The 27,730-nt window shown below is 43.1% G+C and overlaps 1 protein-coding gene across 1 annotated transcript in view; it reads left to right on the top strand.

The window, feature by feature from the left end:
- Positions 1–27,730, top strand: part of LOC120050614 (brefeldin A-inhibited guanine nucleotide-exchange protein 1-like) — a 92,505-nt gene that overhangs the window by 16,473 nt on the left and 48,302 nt on the right. The window contains exons 2-6 of the mRNA XM_038997204.1: positions 16,863–16,893; positions 20,788–20,941; positions 21,165–21,311; positions 22,273–22,452; positions 25,662–26,067. Of these exons, the coding sequence (XP_038853132.1) occupies positions 16,863–16,893; positions 20,788–20,941; positions 21,165–21,311; positions 22,273–22,452; positions 25,662–26,067 (918 nt within the window). The remainder of the gene's footprint in view (positions 1–16,862; positions 16,894–20,787; positions 20,942–21,164; positions 21,312–22,272; positions 22,453–25,661; positions 26,068–27,730) is intronic.

Below are 27,730 nucleotides of genomic sequence, written 5' to 3'. Positions count from 1 at the left end.
GGAAGGAGGTTAAGAAGTGCAGCTCAGTTTCCACCTCATTTTGTGGGCAGTGTGCACATAGCCTGTCTTCTCTTGAGAGCCAGGTCTGCCTACGGCGGCCTTTCTCAGTAGTAAGGCTATGCTCACTGAGTCTGTACATAGTCAAAGCTTTCCTTAAGTTTGGGTCAGTCATAGTGGTCAGGTATTCTGCCCCTGTGTGCTCTCTGTTTAGGGCCAAATAGCATTCTAGTTTGCTCTGTTTTTCTGTTAATTCTTTCCAATGTGTCAAGTAATTATCTTTTAGTTTTCTCATGATTTGGTTAGGTCTAATTGTGTTGCTGTCCTGGGGATTTGTGGAGTCTGTTTGTGTTTGTGAACAGAGCCCCAGGACCAGCTTGCTTAGGGTACTCTTCTCTAGGTTAATCTCTCTGTAGGTGATGGCTTTGTTATGGAAGGTTTGGGAATCTCTTCCTTTTAGGTGGTTGTAGAATTTAATGGCTTTTTTCTGGATTTGGATAATTAGCGGGTATCGGCATAGTTCTGCTCTGCATGCATTATTTGGTTTTCTACATTGTACACAGAGGATATTTTTGCAGAATTCTGCATGCAGAGTCTCAATTTGGTGTTTGTCCCATTTTGTGAATTCTTGGTTGGTGAGCGGACCCCAGACCTCAACCATAAAGGGCAGTGGGTTCTATAACTGATTTCAAGTATTTTTCTCGCTCGCTCTCTGTGTGTCTGTCTCTGTCGTACGCACAGTCATGTTTGTCTCACAGCTGTCTGACAGCGTTTCTGTGTTCTTGATGTGTGCTGACTGTACTCCAATGGCTGTGGATTGCATCATAGTGGTCTGTTCTGAGGTGCTTCTGTCATGGGCTCAGATCCACCGTGTCTTTCAACAGAAGGACAGAAGGTACAGTATGAACATTGCGTCTGGAACAGTTTGTTTATGAAGTGGTTGTCAGGGGAAGTAGGGTTACTTTACTGAGCAGAGCAACCTCTCTGTCACCCTCTCATCCATGTTTCGGTGTTTGTGTTGTTGTGTATCAGAGAGAGAAATAGAGGGTTTGCTGGTTGGCCCACTCTTAATTCAATGTAAACAAATCCACTATCCTTAGCAGAATGAGGAACTGGCCGGTAGCACAGTAGCTGTTAGCTGGGCTCTGGCCAGGGCATTACCATTACCTCAAAAATATTAAGTGTCAGTGGAGACTGATGGGTTGGATGTTGTTTATGAATTTCAGGAAGTGTTCTATTTCTCCATTGGTGTTGTGTAGGTGAGTAGTATCAGTTTTCAGATGGGAAGTACATGACTTGTGTGTGAATGCGTGTCTGTTAGCTGTGTATTTGTGTGTCTGTCTATCTGTGTCTGATTTTGTCATTGTGAGTGTATGTTCCTGTGTTTTTGGTATGAATAAATCTCCTATAGCCCTCTCTCATCCAATCGCCTTCCTTCTAGTGCAGCTCGGCAGTGAGACTGGAGTCCAGGGGGGTCAGGGAGTTATAAACCCCCTTCACACTGTTATTCTGTATATGAGGATGGCTGTTCTAGGATACGGGGGACAAAGCAGCTACACAGCCAAACCTCACACATACTTAGATAGCATGGAAAGAGTAGAGATGACTGCAGGGCTGGGGCCTGGGCTGACATTTTAAAGTTTACTAAAGGGATTGGTTTACACTAGTGCATAGTTTATAACTTTTATATTATATATATTTTTTGACCTAGTCTCTTTTGAATTTGTATAGCAGACCCTCATGCCAAATTGAGTCAAAACACTTTTTTGAAATTAACAAAGCATGAGAAGACTTTGTCTTTGTTTTGGTTTGTTTGTTTGTTAATTAGGGTGTGCAGGGTGAGTACGTGGTCTGTCATATGCGGTAATTTGGTAAAAAGCCAATTTGACATTTGCTCAGTACATTGTTTTCAATGAGGAAATGTACGAGTCTGCTGTTAATGATAATGCAGATGATTTTCCCAAGGTTGCTGTTGACGCATATCCCACAGTAGTTATTGGAGTCAAATTTGTCTCTACTTTTGTGGATTGGGGTGATCAGTCCTTGGTTCTAAATATTGGGGCATATGCCAGAGCTGAGGATGATGTTAAAGAGTTTAAGTATAGCCAATTGGAATTTGTGGTCTGTATATTTTATAATTTCATTTAGGATACCATCAACACCACAGGCCTTTTTCTTCAATTTCATTGGAGAATTCAGTGGGTTCTGGTAGTCTTTAATAGTTGATTGTAAGATTTGTATTTGATCATGTATATGTTTTTGCTGTTTGTTCTTTGTTATAGAACCAAACAGATTAGAGAAGTGGTTTATCCATACATCTCCATTTTGGATAGATAACTCTTCGTGTTGTGGTTTGTTTAGTGGGTTCCAATTTTCCCAGAAGTGGTTAGAGTCTATGGATTCTTCAATTACATTGAGCACTGACTCACTCAGATGGGCATCAGCATTGTCATGTGTGATTGAGAGGCTACTGGTGGGGAAGCATGCTAGTCAGTGTTGTTTATGTCCTTTGATTAGACTCAAACCCAGAACACCCAGAACACCCAATCACACTTAACACAAGGCCTGTCAAGACCAGCTCTCAGCAGAACTACTACAGCAGACCAGAACACAGACAGTACAGGATGAATATTATAAATATGACTTCTAATGTGTTGTTTATAGTGCTGCTTGGTGAATGTTGGGACTCGGTGACTTGTGGAAGAGATGGTAAATTATAGGGCAGAGAGACGGGCAACAAGAGGTGAAGTTAGTCACATAACATTGACTGTATTCATAACAGCAGTGTGAGACAAAAGTGCTATCATGGTTCACTTGGTGAAAATGAGATTTTAATGAATAATAGATCACCCTATTGCGGTATGTGTCTCTGAGTGTGTGTGCCTAAGTCATTGACATTCGTGTGTGTGTGTGTGTGTGTGTGTGTGTGTGTGTGTGTGTGTGTGTGTGTGTGTGTGTGTGTGTGTGTGTGTGTGTGTGTGTGTGTGTGTGTGTGTGTGTCTCAGTTGAATGGGGTTATTTGGGAGGGATAGGCACCAAATTGGGGATCTGGTTTCACATCAATAAAAACTTCCTGGGGTATCCAGGATATTACTCTGTCTATCTGTCTCACTAAGGGCGCTGGTTAACTCTTACCGTTGCCATGGTTTCAGCACTCAACACCACTGGTGACAATTATTCATAAACACTACCTACACATTCAACTAATTACCTGATGTAGCTCACAGTGTCGATAACATACCGCAACGTTCCAATCCAACACTTTCTGTGTGCCTTGGTTTTAACAACTCAATATATGCCTAAAAGATTAGCCAATACAGGGCTGATGTATGCCCAAGAGATTAGCCAATACAGGGCCGATGTATGCCTAAGAGATTAGCCAATACAGGGCCGATGTATGCCTAAGAGATTAGCCAATACAGGGCCGATGTATGCCTAAGAGATTAGCCAATACAGGGCCGATGTATGCCCAAGAGATTAGCCAATACAGGGCCAATGTATGCCCAAGCGATTAGCCAATACAGGGCCGATGTATGCCCAAGCGATTAGCCAATACAGGGCCGAAGTATGCCCAAGAGATTAGCCAATACAGGGCCAATGTATGCCCAAGCGATTAGCCAATACAGGGCCGAAGTATGCCTAAGAGATTAGCCAATACAGGGCCAATGTATGCCCAAGCGATTAGCCAATACAGGGCCGAAGTATGCCCAAGAGATTAGCCAATACAGGGCCAATGTATGCCCAAGCGATTAGCCAATACAGGGCCGAAGTATGCCTAAGAGATTAGCCAATACAGGGCCAATGTATGCCCAAGCGATTAGCCAATACAGGGCCGATGTATGCCTAAGAGATTAGCCAATACAGGGCCGATGTATGCCTAAGAGATTAGCCAATACAGGGCCGATGTATGCCTAAGAGATTAGCCAATACAGGGCCGATGTATGCCTAAGAGATTAGCCAATACAGGGCCAATGTATGCCCAAGCGATTAGCCAATACAGGGCCGAAGTATGCCCAAGCGATTAGCCAATACAGGGCCGATGTATGCCTAAGAGATTAGCCAATACAGGGCCGTTGTATGCCTAAAAGATTAGCCAATACAGGGCCGATGTATGCCTAAGAGATTAGCCAATACAGGGCCGATGTATGCCTAAGAGATTAGCCAATACAGGGCCGAAGTATGCCTAAGAGATTAGCCAATACAGGGCCAATGTATGCCTAAGAGATTAGCCAATACAGGGCCGAAGTATGCCTAAGAGATTAGCCAATACAGGGCCGATGTATGCCTAAGAGATTAGCCAATACAGGGCCGATGTATGCCTAAGAGATTAGCCAATACAGGGCCGAAGTATGCCTAAGAGATTAGCCAATACAGGGCCGATGTATGCCTAAGAGATTAGCCAATACAGGGCCGAAGTATGCCTAAGAGATTAGCCAATACAGGGCCGAAGTATGCCTAAGAGATTAGCCAATACAGGGCCGAAGTATGCCTAAGAGATTAGCCAATACAGGGCCGATGTATGCCTAAGAGATTAGCCAATACAGGGCCGAAGTATGCCTAAGAGATTAGCCAATACAGGGCCGAAGTATGCCTAAGAGATTAGCCAATACAGGGCCGAAGTATGCCTAAGAGATTAGCCAATACAGGGCCGAAGTATGCCTAAGAGATTAGCCAATACAGGGCCGAAGTATGCCTAAGAGATTAGCCAATACAGGGCCGAAGTATGCCTAAGAGATTAGCCAATACAGGGCCGAAGTATGCCTAAGAGATTAGCCAATACAGGGCCGAAGTATGCCTAAGAGATTAGCCAATACAGGGCCGAAGTATGCCTAAGAGATTAGCCAATACAGGGCCGAAGTATGCCTAAGAGATTAGCCAATACAGGGCCGATGTATGCCTAAGAGATTAGCCAATACAGGGCCGATGTATGCCTAAGAGATTAGCCAATACAGGGCCGATGTATGCCTAAGAGATTAGCCAATACAGGGCCGATGTATGCCTAAGAGATTAGCCAATACAGGGCCGATGTATGCCTAAGAGATTAGCCAATACAGGGCCGATGTATGCCTAAGAGATTAGCCAATACAGGGCCGATGTATGCCCAAGAGATTAGCCAATACAGGGCCGATGTATGCCCAAGCGATTAGCCAATACAGGGCCGAAGTATGCCTAAGAGATTAGCCAATACAGGGCCGAAGTATGCCTAAGAGATTAGCCAATACAGGGCCGATGTATGCCCAAGAGATTAGCCAATACAGGGCCAATGTATGCCCAAGCGATTAGCCAATACAGGGCCGAAGTATGCCCAAGCGATTAGCCAATACAGGGCCGAAGTATGCCCAAGCGATTAGCCAATACAGGGCCGATGTATGCCTAAGAGATTAGCCAATACAGGGCCAATGTATGCCCAAGCGATTAGCCAATACAGGGCCGAAGTATGCCCAAGCGATTAGCCAATACAGGGCCGATGTATGCCTAAGAGATTAGCCAATACAGGGCCGTTGTATGCCTAAGAGATTAGCCAATACAGGGCCGATGTATGCCTAAGAGATTAGCCAATACAGGGCCGATGTATGCCTAAGAGATTAGCCAATACAGGGCCGAAGTATGCCTAAGAGATTAGCCAATACAGGGCCAATGTATGCCTAAGAGATTAGCCAATACAGGGCCGAAGTATGCCTAAGAGATTAGCCAATACAGGGCCGATGTATGCCTAAGAGATTAGCCAATACAGGGCCGAAGTATGCCTAAGAGATTAGCCAATACAGGGCCGATGTATGCCTAAGAGATTAGCCAATACAGGGCCGATGTATGCCTAAGAGATTAGCCAATACAGGGCCGAAGTATGCCTAAGAGATTAGCCAATACAGGGCCGAAGTATGCCTAAGAGATTAGCCAATACAGGGCCGAAGTATGCCTAAGAGATTAGCCAATACAGGGCCGAAGTATGCCTAAGAGATTAGCCAATACAGGGCCGAAGTATGCCTAAGAGATTAGCCAATACAGGGCCGATGTATGCCTAAGAGATTAGCCAATACAGGGCCGAAGTATGCCTAAGAGATTAGCCAATACAGGGCCGAAGTATGCCTAAGAGATTAGCCAATACAGGGCCGAAGTATGCCTAAGAGATTAGCCAATACAGGGCCGAAGTATGCCTAAGAGATTAGCCAATACAGGGCCGATGTATGCCTAAGAGATTAGCCAATACAGGGCCGATGTATGCCTAAGAGATTAGCCAATACAGGGCCGATGTATGCCTAAGAGATTAGCCAATACAGGGCCGATGTATGCCTAAGAGATTAGCCAATACAGGGCCGATGTATGCCCAAGCGATTAGCCAATACAGGGCCGAAGTATGCCTAAGAGATTAGCCAATACAGGGCCGAAGTATGCCTGTTGAATTAATATCACTACGTTCTTATGGCTCCTTACACTCTCTTGTATTTGAATCAGACTTTATGAAACAGTAAAAAGCAATGCAGTGGACATGTTGTCTGAACAGTCACAGTAGCACAGAGCCTCGGTTTCATCTTCACAACTCTCCCAGCCAGGACTGAGTTAACACTGCTATATTACAAAGGTCTTTCAGCAGACACATGTGTTCTGATGTTGCTATGGGTGGTGACTGCACAATCCATTCCTGGGGGTGTAAGTGCTGGGCTGGAACCAAAATGTGCACACTTGAATGAGAAACACTGGTTTGAAATAATACTACCCTGCTCTCTGTTTGTGTTTGGGATCTAGCCAAGGAAAGAATGCATCTAGGTTTGTGGGATTGGATGGCTGCGGGTAATATGTTTTGAGGCAGAACAAATCTATAGGCTTGTCCATATGAAATATGTATGTGTCAGGCTCTAGCAGGTTATGGGCTATTCAGTGAGGTGCAGAGGTCAGATATATGGACGTCAGCTTGTCTTGATCCACACAAGAATGTGTTACGAGTTCAGCTGCTCTTGAACAGAACGTTATGGAACTCTTTCTTTGTCTCTCGCTCTCCTTCACCCCTTCTCCCCGCTCACTCTCTCTCTCTTTCTCTCTCTCTCTCTCTCTCTCTCTGCCTCTCTCTCTCGCTCTCCTTCACCCCTTCTCCCCGCTCACTCTCTCTCTCTCTCTCTTTCTCTCTCTCTCTCTCTCTCTGCCTCTCTCTCTCGCTCTCCTTCACCCCTTCTCCCCGCTCACACTCTCTCTCTCTCTCTCTCTCTCTCTCTCTCTGCTTCTCTCTCGCTCTCCTTCACCCCTTCTCCCCGCTCACACTCTCTCTCTCTCTCTCTGCCTCTCTCTCGCTCTCCTTCACCCCTTCTCCCCGCTCACACTCTCTCTCTCTCTCTCTGCCTCTCTCTCGCTCTCCTTCACCCCTTCTCCCCGCTCACACTCTCTCTCTCTCTCTCTGCCTCTCTCTCGCTCTCCTTCACCCCTTCTCCCCGCTCACACTCTCTCTCTCTCTCTTTCTCTCTTGCTCTCCTCTCTCTCTCTCTCTCTCTCTCGCTCTCTGCCTCTCTCTGTCTTATCTCTCTGCCTTTCTCTCTCTTGCTCTCCTCTCCTCCCTCTGCCTCTCTCTCTCTTGCTCTCCTCTCTCTCTCTCGCTCTCTCCTCCCTCTCTGCCTCTCTCTCTCTCCTCTCTCTGCCTCTCTCTCTCTTGCTCTCCTCTCCTCCCTCTCTCCCTCTCTCTTTCTCTCTCTCCTCTCTCTTTCTCTCTCTCTCTCTTCTTAATTCAATTTCAATTTAAGGGGCTTCATTGGCATGGGAAACATGTTAACATTGCCAAAGCAAGTGAAATAGATAATAAACCAAAGTGAAATAAACAATACAAAATTGACAGTAAACATTACACTCACAAAAGTTCCAAAAGAATAAAGACATTTCAAATGTCATGTTATGTCTATATACAGTGTTGTAACATGCAATATAGTTAAAGTACAAAATGGAAAATAAATAAACATACAGTTGAAGTTGGAAGTTTACAAACACTTAGGTTGGAGTCATTAAAACTTGTTTTTCAACCACCAATTTCAACCAACCAATTTCTTATTAACAAACTATAGTTTTGGCAAGTCGTTTAGAACATCTACTTTGTGCATGACACAAGTAATTTTTCCAACAATTGTTTACAGACAGATTATTTCACTTATAATTCACTATCACAATTCCAGTGGGTCAGAAGTTTACATACACTAAGTTGACTGTGCCTTTAAACAGCTTGGAAAATTCCAGAAAATGATGTCATGGCTTTACAAGCTTTTGATAGGCCAATTGACATAATTTGAGTCAATTGGAGGTGTACCTGTGGATGTATTTCAAGGCCTACCTTCAAACACAGTGACTCTTTGCTTGACATCATGGGAAATGAAAAGAAATCAGCTAAGACCTCAGAAAAAAAATTGTAGACCTCCACATGTCTGGTTCATCCTTGGGAGCAATTTCCAAACGCCTAAAGGTACCATGTTCATCTGTACAAAAAATTGTACGCAAGTATAAACACCATGGGACCACGCAGCCGTCATACCGCTCAGGAAGGAGACGTGTTCTGTCTTCTAGAGATGGACGTACTTTGGTGCGAAAAGTGCAAATCAATCCCAGAACAACAGCAAAGGACCTTGTGAAGATCCCGGAGGAAACAGGTACAAATTATTTATATCCACAGTAAAACGAGTCTTATATCGACATAACCTGAAAGACCGCTCAGCACGGAAGAAGCCACTGCTCCAAAACCGCCATAAAAAAGCCAGACTACGGTTTGCAACTGCACATGGGACAAAGATCGTACTTTTTGGAGAAATGTCCTCTGGTCTTATGAAACAAAAAAATAACTGTTTGGCCATAATGACCATCGTTATGTTTGGAGGAAAAAGGGGGATGCTTGCAAGCCGAAGAACACCATCCCAACCGTGAAGCACGGGGGTGGCAGCATCATGTTGTGGGGGTGCTTTGCTGCAGGAGGGACTGGTGCACTTCACAAAATAGATGGCATCATGAGATAGGAAAAGTATGTGGATATATTGAAGCAACATCTCAAGACATCAGTCATGTAGTTAAAGCTTGGTCGCAAATGGTTCTTCCAAATGGACAATGACCCCAAACATACTTCCAAAGTTGTGGCAAAATGGCTTAAGGACGACAAAGTCAAGGTATTGGAGTGGCCATCACAAAGCCCTGACCTCAATCCTATAGAAAATTTGTGGGCAGAACTGAAAAAGCGTGTGCGAGCAAGGAGGCCTACAAACCTGACTCCGTTACACCAGCTCTGTCAGGAGGAATGAGCCAAAATCCACCCAACTTATTGTGGTAAGCTTGTGGAAGACTACCCAAAACGTTTGACCCAAGTTAAACAATTTAAAGGCAATGTTACCAAATACTAATTGAGTGTATGTAAACTTCTGACCCACTGGGAATGTGATGAAAGAAATAAAAGCTGAAATAAATAATTCTCTCTACTATTATTCTGACATTTCACATTCTTAAAATAAAGTGGTGACCCTAACTGACCTAAGACAGGGAATGTTTACTCTGATTAAATTTCAGGAATTGTTAAAAACTGAGTTTAAATGTATTTGGCTAAGGTGTATGTAAACTTCCGACTTCAATTGTACATCAATAAATTAAATTTAGTTTAAATAATGAAACATGTTCAATTTGGTGTAAATAATGCAAAAACACAGTGTTGGAGAAGAAAGTAGAAGTGCAATATATGCCGTGTAAAAAAAGCTAACGTTTAAGTTCCTTGCTCATAACATGAGAACATATGAAAGCTGGTTGTTCCTTTTAACATGAATCTTCAATATTCCCAGGTAAGAAGTTTTAGGTTGTAGTTATTATAGGAGTTATAGGACTATTTATCTCTATACCATTTGTATTTCATATACCTTTGACTATTGGATGTTCTTATAGGCACTATAGTATTGCCAGCCTAATCTCGGGAGTTGATAGGCTTGAAGTCATAAACAGCGCAATGCTTGAAGCACAGCGAAAAGCTGCTGGCAAACGTAGGAAAGTGCTGTTTGATTGAATGCTTACGGGCCTGCTGCTGCCTACAACCGCTCAATGAGACTGCTATCAAATCATAGACTTAATTATAATATAATAAACACACAGAAATACGAGCTTTAGGTCATTAATATGGTCAAATCCGGAAACTACCGTTTTGAAAACAAAACGTTTATTCTTTCAGTGAAATACAGAACCGTTCTGTATTTTATCTAATGGGTGGCATCCCTAAGTCTAAATATTGCTGTTACATTGCACAACCTTCAATGTTATGTCATAATTATGTAAAATTCTGGCAAATTAATTACGGTCTTTGTTAGGAAGAAATTGTAATGCGTCTGTGTGAAGCTGGTGAGATGAGTCAGGCGCAGGACAGCAGATGAAATGAAAGTAATGAAAGCAATTTTACTCAAATAATATAACAATACACGTCGTATAAATACAAGGCCACAAATACGGACCGCAATACAATAAACAATTACTCACAAACAAACATGGGGGAACAGAGGGTTAAATAATAAACAAGTTATTTGGGAATTGAAACCAGGTGTGTAAGACAAAGACAAAACAAATGGAAAATGAAAAGTGGATCGGCGATGGCTAGACGGCCGGTGACGTCGACCGCCGAACGCCGCCCGAACAATGAGAGGGACCGACTTCGGCGGAAGTCGTGACAGAAATGTTCTTCACACAATTCGTAATGAGCCAGGTGGCCCAAACTGCGGCATATACCCTGACTCTGCTTGCACAGAACGCAAGAGAAGTGACACAATTTTTCTAGTTTAAAGAAATTCATGTTAGCAGGCAATATTAACTAAATATGCAGGTTTACAAAAATATACGTGTGTATTGATTTTAAGAAAGGAATTGATGTTTATGGTTAGGTACACATTGTTGCAACGACAGTGCTTTTTTCGCGAATGCGCTTGTTAAATCATCACCCGTTTGGCGAAGTTGAAGTAGGCTGTGATTCGATGATAAATTAATAGGCACCGCATTGATTATATGCAACGCAGGACAAGCTAGATAAACTAGTAATATCATCAACCATGTGTAGTTAACTAGTAATTATGTTAAGATTGATTGTTTTTTATAAGATAAGTTTAGTGCTAGCTAGCTAGCAACTTACCGTGGCTCCTTGCTGCACTAGCGTAACAGGTGGTCAGCCTGCCATGCAGTCACCTCGTGGAGTGCAATGTAATTGTCTATAATCGGCATCCAAAAATGCGGATTACAGATTGTTATGAAAACTTGAAATCGGTCCTAATTAATCTGCAATGGCGATTAATCGGTCAACCTCTAATTGTTTTTGTGATTCACCATAGTGAAGACGTAAGCTCAGGTTTTCTGGGTCTCTATATTTTTGGTTGGATAAGTTTCTCAATTTCTTTTAGGTTTTTGCATTCTTCAACAAACTATTTGTCATTGTTGTTCATTTTCTTAGGTTGTCTGCTTGAAATGTTTCGATTTGATAGGAAAGCTGAGAGGTCAAATATACTGTTTAGGTTTTCTACTGCCAAGTTTACCCCTTCACTATTACAGTGGAACGTTTTGTCCATCAAGTTGTCTAAAAGGGATTGACTTTGTTGTTGCCTAATGGTCTTTTTGCTAGGTTCCCACACTACTTTCCTTCCATCTATAGCATTTCTTAATATTATTCAGTTCCTTTGGCTTTGATGCCTCATGATTGAGTATTGCTCTGTTCAGTTAGACTGTAATTTTGCTGTGATCTAATAGGGGTGTCAGTGGGCTGACTGTGAACGCTCTGAGAGACTCTGGGTTGAGGTCAGTGATAAAGTAGTCTACAGTACTACTGACAAGAGATGAGCTGTAGGTGTACCTACCGTAGGAGTCCCATCGAAGCCTACCATTGACTATGTACATACCCAGCATGCGACAGAGCTGCAGGAGTTGTGACCCGTTTTTGTTGGTTATGTTGCCGTAGTTGTGCCTAGGGGGGCATATGGGGGAGAGAATGCTGTCACCTCCAGGTAGGTGTTTGTCTCCCTGTGTGCTGAGTGTGTCAGGTTCTTGTCCAGTTCTGGCATTTAGGTCGCCACAGACTAGTACATGTTTGTGGGCCTAGGAAATGTTAGCTTCTCCATCCTGGAGGGGGAAATCAATCTTCATTAAAGTATGGGGATTCTAGTGGGGGGATATAGGTAGCACACATGATAACATTTGAGTTTTTTTCTGTTGAGATCATTTCCTTTTGAATTTCTAGCCAAATATAAAATGTTCCTGTTTTTGATTAATTTAAAAGATTGCGTTAGGTCTTCTCTATACCAAATTAGAATTCTCCCTGAGGCCCTTCCCTGTTTTACACCTGGTAGTTTGGTGGATGGGACTACCAGCTCTCTGTAACCTAGAGGGCAACCAGTGGGTCCATCTCCTCTATACCATGTTTCTTTTAGGATGACAATGTCTGTATTTCTGATTTCTTTGGTGAAGTCACGGTTCCTGCTCTTTAGGCCAAAGGCAGATGACCTCAGGCCTTGGATATTCCAGGATGAGATAGTAAAGGCTTTGTGTGCAAAGCTGTCATCAAGGCAAAGGGTGGCTACTTTGAAGAATCTCAAATATAAAATATATTTTGATTTGTTTAACACTTTTTTGGTTACTACATGATTCCATATGTATTATTTCATAGTTTTGATGTCTTCACTATTATTCTACAATGTAGAAAATAGTAAAAATAAAGAAAAACCCTTGAATGAGTAGGTGTGTCCAAACTTTTGACTGGTACTGTACGTCACTGGATGTTTACAGCCCCTGTAGACTAAAACTGCCTCACTGGAGCTTTACAGCCCCGTAGACTAAAACTGCCTCACTGGAGATTTACAGCCCCGTAGACTAAAACTGCCTCACTGGAGCTTTACAGCCCCTGTAGACTAAAACTGCCTCACTAGAGCTTTACAGCCCCGTAGACTAAAACACACACGTGCACGCAGGCACGTACACACGTAGGCACAAACACATAGGCAGACACACACACATGCTCATACACATGCGTGAGTACACACACACACACAGAATAGCCAGTCATAGAGACAGATAGAAGTGGGAGAGAAAGAACAACACAGAGAGCAGACCAATGAAGCAGATCAAGGCAGCAGCCCTCTATACAGACAGACTGGTGTAGCCTGACATGTCTTCAGATCAGTGCAGATCAAGGCAGCAGCCCTCTATACAGACAGACTGGTGTAGCCTGACATGTCTTCAGATCAGTGCAGATCAAGGCAGCAGCCCTCTATACAGACAGACTGGTGTTGTCAGATCTGTTCTACAGGGACACAAAGAAGATTCATAGAGCCATGCTTTAGCCTATATGCTTGTTCATATACAGTGCCTTTGGATAGTATTCAGACCCCTTGACTTTTTCTATGTTATGTTACAGCCTAATTCTAAAATTGATTTAAATAAAATGTTACTCGTTAATCTACGTGCAATATCCCATAATGACAAAACAGCTTTTTAGACATTTTAGCAAAAAATAAAAAATAATAATAATGAAATATCACATTTACATAAGTATTCAGACCCTTTACTCAGTACTTCGTTGAACACTTTTGGCAGTGATTACAGCCTTGAGTCTTCTTGGGTATGACACTACAAGCTTGGCACACCTGTATTTGGGATCCTCTCAAGCTTTGTCAGGTTGGATGGGGAGCATTGCTGCACAGATATTTTCAGATCTCTCAATAGATATTCGATCGGGTTCAATACCGGGCTCTGGCTGGACCACTCAAGGACATTCAGATACTTGTCCCGAAGCCACTCCTGCCTTGTCTTGGCTGTGGGCTTAGGGTCGTTGTCCTGTTGGAAGGTGAAACATCACCCCAGTCTGAGGTCCTGAGCACTTTAGAGCAGGTTTTCTTCAAGGATCTCTCTTTACTTTGCTCCGTTCATCTTTGGCTCGATCCTGACTAGTCTCCCAGTCCCTGCCGCTGAACAACAGCCCCACAGCATGATGCTGCCTCCACCATGCTTCACCATAGGGATGGTGTCAGGTTTCCTCCAGATGTGACGCTTGGCATTCAGGCCAAAGAGTTCAATCTTGGTTTCATCAGACCAGAGAATCTTGTTTCCCATGGTCTGAGTCTTTAGGTGCCTTTTGGCAAACTCCAAGCAGGCTGTCATGTGCCTTTTACTGAGGAGGGGCATCCGTCTGGCCACTCTACCATAAAGGCCTGATTGGTGGAGTGCTGCAGAGAGGGTTGTCCTTCTGGAAGGTTCTCCCATCTCCACAGAGGAACTCTGGAGTTCTGTCAGAGTGACCATTGGGTTCTTGGTCACCTCCCCGACCAAGCCCCTTCTCCCCTGTTTGCTCCGTTTGGCCGGTGGCCAGCTCTAGGAAGAGTCTTGGTGGTTCCAAACTTCTTCCATTTAAGAATGATGGAGGCCACTGTGTTCTTGGGGACCTTCAATGCTGCAGACATTTTTTGGTACCCTTCCCCAGATCTGTGCCTCGACACAATCCTGTCTCTGAGCTCTAAGGACAATTCCTTTAACCTCATGGTTTGGTTTTTGCTCTGACATGCACTGCCAACTGTGTGATCTTATATAGACTGGTGTGTGTCTTTCCAAATCATGTCCAATCAATTGAATCACAGGTGGACTCCATTCAAGTTGTAGAAACATCTGAAGGATGATCAATGGAAACAAGATGCACCTGAGCTCAATTTCGAGTCTCATAGCAAAGGGTCTGAATACTTATGTAAATGAAGTATTTTTGTATTTATTTTTGCAAATATTTTTAGAAATCTGTTTTCACTTTGTCATGATGGGATATGGTGTGTAGATTGCCGAGGTAACAGTGTTTATTAATACATTTTAGAATATGGCTGTAACGTAACAATAGTTAGAGAAAATCAAGGGGTCTGAATACTTTCCGGTATGCAAATGGGGTAGAAGAGTTGTTTTAAAAGGAAATATAAATAATGATTTAATGTGATTAAAAAGCCCTTGTTATCGGCTTGTGTTTTATTCTGCTCGTACTAGACTGTAAAGTGGCCCTGAAACCACACCTGATTAAATGACATGTACTGTAGCACACTAACTTGACCCTCAAGTAGATTTTGAAGCAAAAATGAGCCTCGTAGCAATATCAATAATTGAGCCGTCACTATTTTAGTGGCCTTTGTTAATAATAAGAGAGTAGTATTCTTTTGGAGGGCTCTGGTGAGTGTTGCTATACTGTATGTTTTAAGCACTTCCTAGACTCCCCCTGAGTCAGTGTTGAGAGAGCTAAAATCCACATTCACTCAGTGCATAGCAGAGTGAATTGTGCCACAGCATGGTGGCACAACACCCAGACTCCTCTCGGTGAGGGCATGTCTAGAACTGTCACAATGACTGGGTGTGTTGGAGTGTGGAATGTCTACCCAACACCAAACACAAGAGGGTGTATTGTAAAACACACTCACATACTCATTGCAGGACAACTTCTTAATGAGTTTGTTTGCATGCATACGCAAGTGTGTGTATCCCAACGCTCTTAACCGCTAGGCTACCTGCTGTCTTAAGAGGTTCTTATCCACATCCTGGTGTGTCCCACGTACAGAATTAATCAACACTTCACTGTGACTCCCCAGACATTTACAAGGAGCTGTGGACGAGAGAGAAGCTAGATAATCAGCTAAATGCACTAATCATTAATAAGCAGGCTCCCTACCTCACTATTCATTAATAAGCAGGCTCCCTACCTCACTAATCATTAATAAGCAGGCTCCCTACCTCACTATTCATTAATAAGCAGGCTCCCTACCTCACTAATCATTAATAAGCAGGCTCCCTACCTCACTATTCATTAATAAGCAGGCTCCCTACCTCACTAATCATTAATAAGCAGGCTCCCTACCTCACTATTCATTAATAAGCAGGCTCCCTACCTCACTATTCATTAATAAGCAGGCTCCCTATCTCATTATTCATTAATAAGCAGGCTCCCTACCTCACTATTCATTAATAAGGAGGCTCCCTACCTCACTATTCATTAATAAGCAGGCTCTCTACCTCACTATTCATTAATAAGGAGGCTCCCTACCTCACTATTCATTAATAAGGAGGCTCCCTACCTCACTATTCATTAATAAGGAGGCTCCCTACCTCACTATTCATTAATAAGGAGGCTCCCTACCTCACTATTCATTAATAAGCAGGCTCCCTACCTCACTATTCATTAATAAGCAGGCTCCCTACCTCACTATTCATTAATAAGCAGGCTCCCTACCTCACTATTCATTAATAAGCAGGCTCCCTACCTCACTATTCATTAATAAGCAGGCTCCCTACCTCACTATTCATTAATAAGCAGGCTCCCTACCTCACTATTCATTAATAAGCAGGCTCCCTACCTCACTATTCATTAATAAGCAGGCTCCCTACCTCACTATTCATTAATAAGGAGGCTTCCTACCTCACCATTCATTAATAAGGAGGCTCCCTACCTCACCATTCATTAATAAGCAGGCTCCCTACCTCACCATTCATTAATAAGCAGGCTCCCTACTTCACTATTCATTAATAAGGAGGCTCCCGACCTCACTATTCATTAATAAGCAGGCTCCCGACCTCACTATTCATTCATAAGGAGGCTCCCTACCTCACTATTCATTCATAAGGAGGCTCCATACCTCACTATTCATTAATAAGCAGGCTCCCTACATCACTATTCATTGATACTGTAAGCAGGCTCCCTACCTCACTATTCATTAATAAGCAGGCTCCCTACCTCACTATTCATTACTGCTGCCAGTGCCTGCTATCTGCTATTCCCAATAATGTCATTAGTTTAGTCAAATACAGCAGAATTTACTCTCTCCTTTGACTGTTACCTCAATGTTTCTAATGGTTTCTCCCTCCCTCTCTTTCTCTCGTTTCAGAGGAAATAAAGGAAGAGTCTGAAAAATTAAGGTACGTTTGTTTTAATTCTGTTCAGGAAAACATCCGGGTTAATATACGTGATTTCCTTTTACCCTACTGAATGTCTCTGCCTGTACAGTTCTTGTACATTTGAACGCTTGTTTTGAAAGCAAACCTCGACTTAGCGTGCCCTTGAGTATAAACTGTGTGTGTGTGTGTGTGTGTGTGTGTCCTCCAGTGTGTTTATTTGTCTCTCCAGCTGGTCTACTTCTAAAAGCCCTTCTCCCTGTCATTAATGGCTTTTTTCATGGACCCCTGCCTAGTGCCCGGCTTTAACCTGTGTGTGTGTGTGTGTGTGTGTGTGTGTGTGTGTGTGTGTGTGTGTGTTAGAGAGGGAGAGAGAGACAGAAATGGAAAGAAAGAGAAAAGCCGGCTTTCACCTGGGAGAGGGAGCGTTTGTGTGTTTGTGGAGCTTTTCTGCCCGGTAACTGGGTCTGAGTAATGAAATGTACCATGAGTATCAGTCCTTTCCTCCTCCTCTTTCTCTCCCTCCATTTCCCTTCCTATCTCTGTATCTCTCCCCCTCGAGAGACCCACAGCAGAACTGGATGATCAGGGCTGGATCAGAATGTTCCAGCTAGGCTAGCTCAGCCAAAATGAGACCCTCTGGACACTACACTGACAGACACAGCAAACCTTCTTGCCACAGCTTGCATTGATGTGCCATCCTGGATGAGCTGCGCTACCTGAGCCACTTGTGTGGGTTGTAGACTCCGTCTCATGCTACCACTAGAGTGAAGGCACCGCCAGCATTCAAAAGTGACCAAAACATCAGCCAGGAAGCATAGGAACTGAGAAGTGGTCTGTAGTCACCACCTGCAGAACCACTCCTTTATTGGGGGTGTCTTGCTAATTGCCTATAATTTCCACCTGTTGTCTATTCCATTTGCACAACAGCATGTGAAATGTATTGTCAATCAGTGTTGCTTCCTAAGTGGACAGTTTGATTTCACAGAAGTGTGATTGACTTGGAGTTACATTGTGTTGTTAAAGTGTTCCCTTTATTTTTTTGAGCAGTGTATAATACATAAATACACACACACGCACACAGCTCTGAAGTGACAATGATACTGAAGAGTCTGCTTAGGAGACAAATACTCTCAACTGTTTGAATAAAACTAGAGTTTAAGTTACCTGTGATGAATGTTGAAAACAAAAACTTTAATTTCTATATGCAGGAAATCCTATTTTAATAATGGGCATGGTAAGAATTGACAACCAAAGTGTGAGTCATAATTCCCATGACACATTCTAGCAAAATCTGAAAAGCGGTTTATTTTTAGATTCACTTAAAATAATGTCTGTGTTTCGTGTAGGCTTACATCACCGTGCCAATTTTATAACTGTGTAGATATCCATAGGACAAGGCAACTCTGATCAATATTGGCTAAATATAAGCGAAGATACATTTTTTTGTAGAGTGGATTTTTGAAAATATGTTGACAAACGTTACTTTACCCTAGTGAGATTTACACGGGTATCAAAACGTCGAGGCGGTTTAAGCCTGCACGAAACACAGACCTTATTTGAAGTAGATCATGACGTTCATGTCTTCTATGGAAGACATGAACGGTAAAATAACGAAGGAACCCCTTTCAAATTCAGCTGCAAGTTATTACAGGAATTATAATGCGTCAACTATTTCTCTCTAAACCATATACCTTTGACTAATCCGGAAACTATCACCTCGAAAACAAAACGTTTATTCCGTTCCGTATTTTATCTAACGGGTGGCATCCATGAGTCTAAATATTCCTGTTACATTGCACAACCTTCAATGTTGTCATAATTACGTAAAATTCTGGCAAATTAGTTCGCAAAGAGCCAGGCGGCCCAAACTGTTGCATATACCCTGACTCTGCGTGCAATGAACGCAAGAGAAATGACACAATTTCACCTGGTTAATATTGCCTGCTAACCTGGATTTATTTTAGCTAAATATGCAGGTTTAAAAATATATACTTGTGTATTGATTTTAAGAAAGGCATTGATGTTTATGGTTAAGTACACATTGGAGCAATGACAGTCATTGATTGATTGTTTTTTATAAGATAAGTTTAATGCTAGCTAGCAACTTAACTTAGCTTACTGCATTCGCTAACAGGCAGGCTCCTCGTGGAGTGCAATGTAATCAGGTGTTAGAGCATTGGACTAGTTAACTGTAAGGTTGTAAGATTGGATCCCCCGAGCTGACAAGGTTAAAAATCTGTCGTTCTGCCTCGTTGTTCCTAGGCCGTCATTGAAAATAAGAATGTGTTCTTAACTGACTTGCCTAGTTAAATAAAGATTAAATAAAGATTTTAAAAATTTAAAAAATAAAATCGGCAAATCAGCGCCCAAAAATACCGATTTCCGATTGTTATGAAAACTTGAAATCGGCCCCGATTAATCGGCCATTCCGATTAATCGGTCGACCTCTAATACAGACACCTTACCTAACCTTTCACAAAGTTGCCCTGCCCTCCAGGTTTCAGAAAAGTAATAAGAAACACCCATGACATCACTAATCCCCAAGGATCTTTTGTACGCAAAAAAAATTCAAAAATGTTAAGCCCAAAAGCAACGGTAGCTAAATATATTGTTAGCATTCTCTCGTCTGGCTAAACCTACATTTATGTAAATTATGAACATGATCAGGTAAATCCTGTATGTTGCTTATTAGAGGGGAGAACGCATGTTGAATAGGGAGGATCTCAGTGACTCATGACTCAGACCCAAGCGTAGAATTAGCATAAGTAGAATGGACATTACCATTCAAAACAACGTCTGGAGGCCTTATTGGTTGTTATATTTGAAATGCTCAATCATGCTTATCATATCATCTTTCAGAATTCTGTATGCTTTCTCTTCTCTTCCTTATCCACCTCTTTCTCTCTCTCCCACACTCTCGCTCTCACTTTCTCATTCTCTCTCTCTCTTTCTCTCTCTCTCTCTCCCGCTCTCTTTCTCTCACTCTTTCTCTCTCACTCGTTCTCTCCTCTCCTCTCTCGTGTACAACTGCACTCTGCGAGGTTATCCCTCTAAAGAAGCTGAAGTCATCCCTTTCTCTCTGCCAAGACAAACACAGCCCTTCCCTTCTCTCTCTCCCCCTCTCTCTTCTTCTCTCATGTCCTCCATCCTAGGATCAGAGCTCAGTGCAGTCTGGGTGTGGTTGTTCTGCTGAATAATATTTTAGCCATCAGCCTCCCAAATGACGCAGGGGTTAAAGGAACTGCATCTCAATGCTAGAGGCGTCACCCTGGTTCGATCTCGGGCTGTATCACAACTGGCCGTGATCGGGAGTCCCATAGGGCGGCGCACAATTGACCCAGCGGCGTCCGGGTTAGGAGAGGGTTTGGCCAGGGTAGGCCGTCATTGTAAAATAAGAATATGTTCTTAACTGACTTGCCTAGTTTAAAAAATAAATAAATAAATAAACAGCCAAGGACCCCTGGTTTAGATGTATAATATTTTAGCCCACAGCCAAGGACCCCTGGTTTAGATCTGGGATCCATAAAGACAGACAACACTTACAAATATGGCTTTTTCCTTGGTTTTATTCCTTAGCAACAGTCACAAGGATGCAATTTTGGCCACAAAGGCTTTTGAAGGCATAAATCCAATCAACGGAGTCGGAGCTGAGAGCATTATTATCAAGTGTATGACACGATGGATCTCTCATACTTTGCAGTTGTGTTTCTTTGTAAAAGTTACACTGTAAGCAGCTATTAAATTGAGCTGCATACAGCACATGTATAAATACGTAAACAGTACACTGTTAGTAGTCTGTGCATGCTAGAATACATGCTGGTTTAAATCTAGGTTAAGTTTTTACCATGCTTTGAGTAGAGGACAGACTAGGTTATATGATCTTGGTTTGCTTTTCCCTTGGTCTCTTCTCTCCAGTCCTCCTCCAGACAGCAAATCAGATTCTAGCACTCTTCCGCCAATCAAATCAAAGACCAGCTTCATCGAGGCCGACAAGTACTTCCTGCCGTTTGAGTTGGCATGTCAGTCCAAATGTCCCCGCATCGTCATCACATCACTAGACTGTTTACAGGTCAGTGGCAGAGGAGGTCAGGACGTGACCCCTGTTTGTCTACTACTGTCTGTCTATGCTACAGGTTTCTATTCATTGGAGGTTCTCCTACATTAATGATATGTCTTTATTGCTTCGTTCATACATAGTACAGTTCATGTGTATATGGGGTGTTTCTGAATAGGATTCAGGAGATGTGTTTTTCTGACTGTCTTCCTCTGTGTGTTTTGGGTGTGTCTTGTAGAAGCTGATAGCGTACGGCCACCTGACAGGCAGCGGTCCAGACAGCGCGGCCCCAGGCAAGAAGCTCATCGACAGGATCATCGAGACCATCTGTGGCTGCTTCCAGGGACCACAGACAGATGAGGGGGTGCAGCTACAGATCATTAAGGTTGGCTACTGCTGTTCTATGGTCTCTCTGCTGGGAACTGGGTGTGTTTTGGATACTGTGTGCTGCTATTGTTGGTTTCTGTGCTTTCCCGCATGGTGATTATTTAGAATACAGAATAGTGTTATATCTGTATAGTGAGTCTGTCTGTGTGTTACGTTCACCTGTAGACAGAAGGGTAGTGGTTAAGGGAAGTGCACTAAGCAGTGGATGAGAGAAGTACACTGAGGTTAATGCACTAAGTAGTGATGGATGACGAGAAGTGCACTTAGTAGATCTGTACACCTCCCTCAACCACTGCTATCTTAATTTGATCACTATGTTGTCACAGAGAATTTCCTGTGTAGCAGGAAATGAAAATTATAGTGTATTGAAGGTTTAAAAAGTATTCTAAAGTTTGTAATTTCCAATTTAAAGTTTCAGAATTGATTTGCCTTAACAAAAAATGTATCAAATGTCCATTAATTTTAGTCTACATAATAATTCACATTTCCTGTTGCTGCAGGATTACTTTCCTGCTGTGAGAAGGGTCATATTAAGATACTAAGAAGTGATGACTGACAGTAAGTGCTGTGAGTCAGAGGGCCTGATCGTCTTGCAGGGGCAGTGTTCTTTCCTAGTACAGTACTCCTTGCTGTGAAACACCAGCCCAAATCTCAGCCTCTACCCCTAATCTGCTGTCAGCTCAGTTTGGCTCAGCTCAGCGCAGCTTGGCTCAGCTCAGCTCAGCCCAGTATAGCTGTGTTTGTGTAGTTCCTGCTGGGAGGAGGGGGGTCAAGGGGTCAGAGATGTGAGATGCAGAGGACTGTAGCTCTGTTTGTAATCTATTCGTTGTGTCTTTCACACAAATCATTTCTGCTATGAGTAGCCATGAAAGACCTTGATAAACTATGAATGAATGAATCTTTCTCCCTCTCCCCTTCTCTCCCTCTTTCCCTCCCTCCCGCCCCCCACCCCCCACCAGGCCCTGTTGACGGCGGTGACCTCCCAGCACATAGAGATTCACGAGGGCACGGTGCTGCAGGCGGTCAGGACCTGCTACAACATCTACCTAGCCAGCAAGAACCTCATCAACCAGACCACGGCCAAGGCCACACTCACTCAGATGCTCAACGTCATCTTCGCCCGCATGGAGAACCAGGCAGTAAGTCCCGCTCTGAGACGCATGCTAAGGTACCAGTGTCCACACTAACAAAAGCACTTAGACTGCACTTTGAATGCCACTTAGAATGCATGATGTCAAATAGATGGCTTCATTTGAAGTGGTGTGTTCGTGTGGATATTGAAACAGAGCTATAGACTGATAGAGATACTGTACTGAGGGGAAAAGGGAAGAGACAGACACACACAGAGGGAAAGAGAGGGTAACTCTTTATTTGAGCACTTCAAATCAAAATATGTTTTGTCACATGCTTGGTGAGCACTTCAAATCAAAATATGTTTTGTCACATGCTTGGTAAACACTAACAGTGAAATGCTTAATTACGGGCCCTTCCCAACAATGCAGAGAGAAAAATATATACCGTAAATAATTCCGTCCTAAAGCATGGGTTACGTGGTCATAATCATGACATAGCAGATGAATAAGGAGGCGTAAGGGTTTATGTGTCAGGCTACAGCTAGGCTAAACATGGCTAGCTTGACAGCTACATAACCAATCTAAGTTGATATAACCTGACTGACTTTTTCTAACTTCCATCATGCTGATGACAGTATAACATCCACTTTCTGACCAGAGATCCAAGTAAGGTGTTAAGCTTGCTCTAATATCATCTTTTTATTTTCCGATTGACACTTCTCCCCCCTACGGACACATAGCTTACAAATCACAAGATATCTTGGTCTCTGGCTTCCAGAAAACGTGACCGCCAGGTAAAGCCTACAGGACTGCCTTGACTTGCATGATCTGAACTCTGAACTGTGCTCATTCGGCTCCTTCCGTCCATCTATCCATCCGTCCATCTATCCATCCATCTATCTATCCATCTATCTATCTCTCTTTCTCTCTTTCTCCTCCTCTGTTCCAGCTATGGGGCAGATGTGCATTGTGGTTGCGCTGTGCTTGCTGTGGCTTCAGTTCTGTTGCCTGCAAATCATTATCTTTTCTTCAGCACCGATTTCCATTATAGTTTGTATTCACTCGCCTGTGTAGTAGTGTGTGTGTGTGTGTGTGAGTGTGCTCATACCAGTCGACAGAGCCTTTCAACTGGTTTTCTGTTTGCATTGTGTGTGTTTGGGCTTAACCCTCTTGATTAAGAAATAGAGACACACACATGTCCCATCCTCAGAAGTGATATGGAGTGTATTGTGTGGTGTTTTCATTGCAGGGCTCAGTGGGTTAATATAGCTGGCAGAATCTGAGGTGACATTTCTGTAATCAGCTTCATGTGCTCTACCTCTCCCCTGTTTCTGCATCTCGCTGCGTTTGTCTAGGGTTTTTACCATCCGAGTAATTCGATGTTGATAGTTTCATTCATCCCTTTTAAATAGAGCGTCGTATCATTGAATTTGAGAGTTGATAGAATTGAATGGTAAATGTAATGTCATCATTACAGTAGAGAGAGCACTAGTGTTGACACAATGGCTTTTAGAGCAAGACAGTTTGAGGGCAGCCTTTCAGGTAAACAAATGGAGAAGCACCTCCATTTCTCTCTCTCTCTCTCTCTCTCTGTGTGTGTGTGTGTGTGTGTGTGTGTGTGTGTGTGTGTGTGTGTGTGTGTGTGTGTGTGTGTGTGTGTGTGTGTGTGTGTGTGTGTGTGTGTGTGTGTGTGTGTGTGTGTGTGTGTGTGTGTGTGTGTGTGTGTGTGTGTGTGTGTGTGTGTGATGTCTAGCTGCCACAGAGATAATGGTGCTACATGACTCTGCCATGTCTGATAGGAGGAGTCTCACTCCCACCTGGAGTTGGTCTGTGAGCTGCATACTAAACAAGGCTGGCTGGTTTTGTCAATGCCAGCACAACCTCTACTAATTTCCTTTCTTTATTTAACCTTTCTTTATTTAACCTTTCTTTAGCCAGGAAAGTGGTTGAGAGCAAATTCTCTTACGTTAATAACCTAAAAATGCCCCATGTTGGGTGGATAGGAATTGGGGAAATGTCTATAGCCCGGTGTTAGAGAAGGTGTATCATTCACATTCATATTGGTATTTGCTTTCCATTCCTAACCGGTGTCTTTCCTCTGAATCATGCACCCCTACTACACAAGCTGCACCCCTACTACACATGCAGCACCCCTACTACACATGCAGCACCCCTACTACACATGCAGCACCCCTACTACACATGCAGCACCCCTACTACACATGCAGCACCCCTACTACACATGCTGCACCCCTACTACACAAGCTGCACCCCTACTACACAAGCTGCACCCCTACTACACAAGCTGCACCCCTACTACACATGCAGCACCCCTACTACACATGCAGCACCCCTACTACACATGCAGCACCCCTACTACACATGCTGCACCCCTACTACACAAGCTGCACCCCTACTACACATGCAGCACCCCTACTACACATGCAGCACCCCTACTACACATGCAGCACCCCTACTACACATGCAGCACCCCTACTACACATGCAGCACCCCTACTACACATGCAGCACCCCTACTACACATGCAGCACCCCTACTACACATGCAGCACCCCTACTACACATGCAGCCTGATTGATACTGTGTAGTGGGCTGCTATAGCTTGGCTGAAAGAATTAAGATTTTTCAGTGAAATATTTTCTTTTCTTAGAATTGTGTATTCTCGTGCCACTGTATACTATAACAGAAATGTTTATGATGTGTATATTTCTAGGTTCAAATGAGCGTACACATACACATCAACATCAAGTGATACATCAACCAGGAGAACATGCAGTATGAATGCATTTTAGACCAAAAATACTTTGCCTCCTTCTCTGCACTGAAATGGCCCAGTTTATATAAGCATGAAGGGATGCTTTGGCTCATACTTGTTTTGACAGCATGTCCTACCGTATGACTGCTCATTCATAAACACATTTTAGACAGTCCTGATGTTAAAATAGCCTTGCAGAATCTGTGTTCTGCTTTCTCCGCCTGGAAAACTGTGATTCCGAAGCTGTCATTTGTTGCTTCCTGATCTGACAATGGCTTTGGGGTCGGAAAAACCTTAGGGAGCATTTGAGCACTTGTTCAGGCTTATATTTGATATAATGAGTTTGTGTACATTATGTTAACACGTTTCTCTGTGTGTGCGACTGTGTGTGTGTGAATTTGGCTTTGTCTGTGTGTGTTTGGTTGTATGTGGCTACGCTGGGTTATACTCTGTCTTGGTCTTTGGATGTGTGTCTGTGTCCCATCCCCTTCCCCTCCCTAGCTCCAGGAGGCCAAGCAGATGGAGAGGGAGAAGCACCGGCAGCACTCCCCAGTCACCCAGCAACAGGAACAGGAACAAGACTCGCCCCAGCTCCAGCAGCACTCCTATCCCACAGCCAAGGGCCTTCCTCGGGAGGCCAACGGGCCCACCACCCCCTCTACACCCACGCCCACCTCCACACCCTCCACTCCCTCCACACCTACACCTGCCCCGGCCCCTAAGGGCAGCACGGCTGGGGCAGGGGACCCCCAGGGGGCCACGGAGGAGGGCCAGGGGGCTACAGAGGAGGAGCAGGCATTGCAGGGGGAACCGGGGGCGGTTTATGAGAGCACGAACCCAGAGAATGGCTCTGAGTTCAACACAGCAGAGAACCACCAGACAGAGGCAGACCAGCCCACAGGGTTGGGTAGGTTACTTTCTAATTGTAATCCATTACAGTTACTAGTTACCTGTCCAAAATTGTAATCAGTAAATTCATTTTTGGATTACCAAAACTCAGTAATGTAATCTGATTATATTCAGTAACATTTTTGTCTTCTTCTAATACCTCTTAAGGGGAAGTAATCTGAAATTATGTTACCAATTGAACGACATCTATTGCAGGATAAATCAATGTTAAAGTTTACATAGCTGGCCATATATAGATGTTAAATTGTACTTTATGGGTTGGTTATGTAGGCTTCTTCTAACCCATCACTTTCTACTACATATAATATGCTTAAATTATATCTTTACATTAATATATATAATTTATAAAATGGATGCAGCAACTACAGATTGCCCCTTTAAGTCTATCAAAAGTGTGTGAGTTTGAGCATGTGTCCATTAGGTCTATGGATGTATTTTTTTATCAGCATGAATTAGATTGAGTAATAAAAACCCTACTTTTATTCCATAGGCTGGGATCTGCACTATGCAGCTGTTGCAAGAGTGCATGTTTCACTGGCTGTCCACTGGTTTCAAGAACAATGATTGATAGGCAGCTTAAACTTCTTGAATTCAACCATTTTTGGGTTCAAATACACATTTAGATTTGTGAACTGCCATCCACAACAACCACAATCCGTAAAGCACAAATGGCTAAATGTATTTATTTATTTATTATTTAACCTTTATTTAACTAGGCAAGTCAGTTAAGAACAAATTGTTATTTACAATGACGGCCTACGAAAAGGCAAAATGTAAAAATATATATATATAACATATAAATATAGGATAAAACACACATCATGACAAGAGAGACAACACAACACTACATAAAGAGAGACCTAAGACAACAACATAGCAAGGCAGCAACACATGATAAAACAGAATGGTAGCAACACAACATGACAACAACATGGTAGCAAAACATCATGGTAGCAGCACAAAACATGGTATAAACATTATTGGGCACAGACAACAGCACAAAGGGCAAGAAGGTAGAGACAACAATGCATCCACAAAAAAAGCAGCCACAACTGTCAGTAACAGTGTCCATGATTGAGTCTTTCAATGAAGAGATTGATATAAAACTGTCCAGTTTAAGTGTTTATTGCAGCTCGTTCCAGTCGCTAACTGCAGCGAACTGTAAAGACGATCGACCCAGGGATGTGTGTGCTTTGGGGACCTTTAACAGAATGTGACTGACAGAACGGGTGTTGTATGTGGAGGATGAGGGCTGCAGTAGATATCTCAGTGAGGCCTAAGATGGTTTTATAAATAAGCATCAACCAGTGGGTCTTGCGACGGGTATACAGAGATGACCAGTTTACAGAGGAGTATAGAGTGCAGTGATGTGTCCTATAAGGAGCATTGGTGGCAAATCTGATGACCGAATGGTAAATAACATCTAGCTGCTCGAGAGCACCCTTACCTGCTGATCTATAAATTATGTCTCCGTAATCTAGCATGGGTAGGATGGTCATCTGAATCAGGGTTAGTTTGGCAGCTGGGGTGAAAGAGGAGCGATTATGATAGAGGAAACTAAGTCTAGATTTAACTTTAGCCTGCAGCTTTGATAAGAGAAGGACAGTGTACCGTCTAGTCATACTCCCAAGTACTTGTATGAGGTGACTTCCTCAAGCTCT

The sequence above is a fragment of the Salvelinus namaycush genome, chromosome 7 (genome assembly GCF_016432855.1).
Source record: "Salvelinus namaycush isolate Seneca chromosome 7, SaNama_1.0, whole genome shotgun sequence".
Lineage (NCBI taxonomy): Eukaryota > Metazoa > Chordata > Actinopteri > Salmoniformes > Salmonidae > Salvelinus > Salvelinus namaycush.
This window is presented reverse-complemented; position numbering and strand designations above follow the sequence as displayed.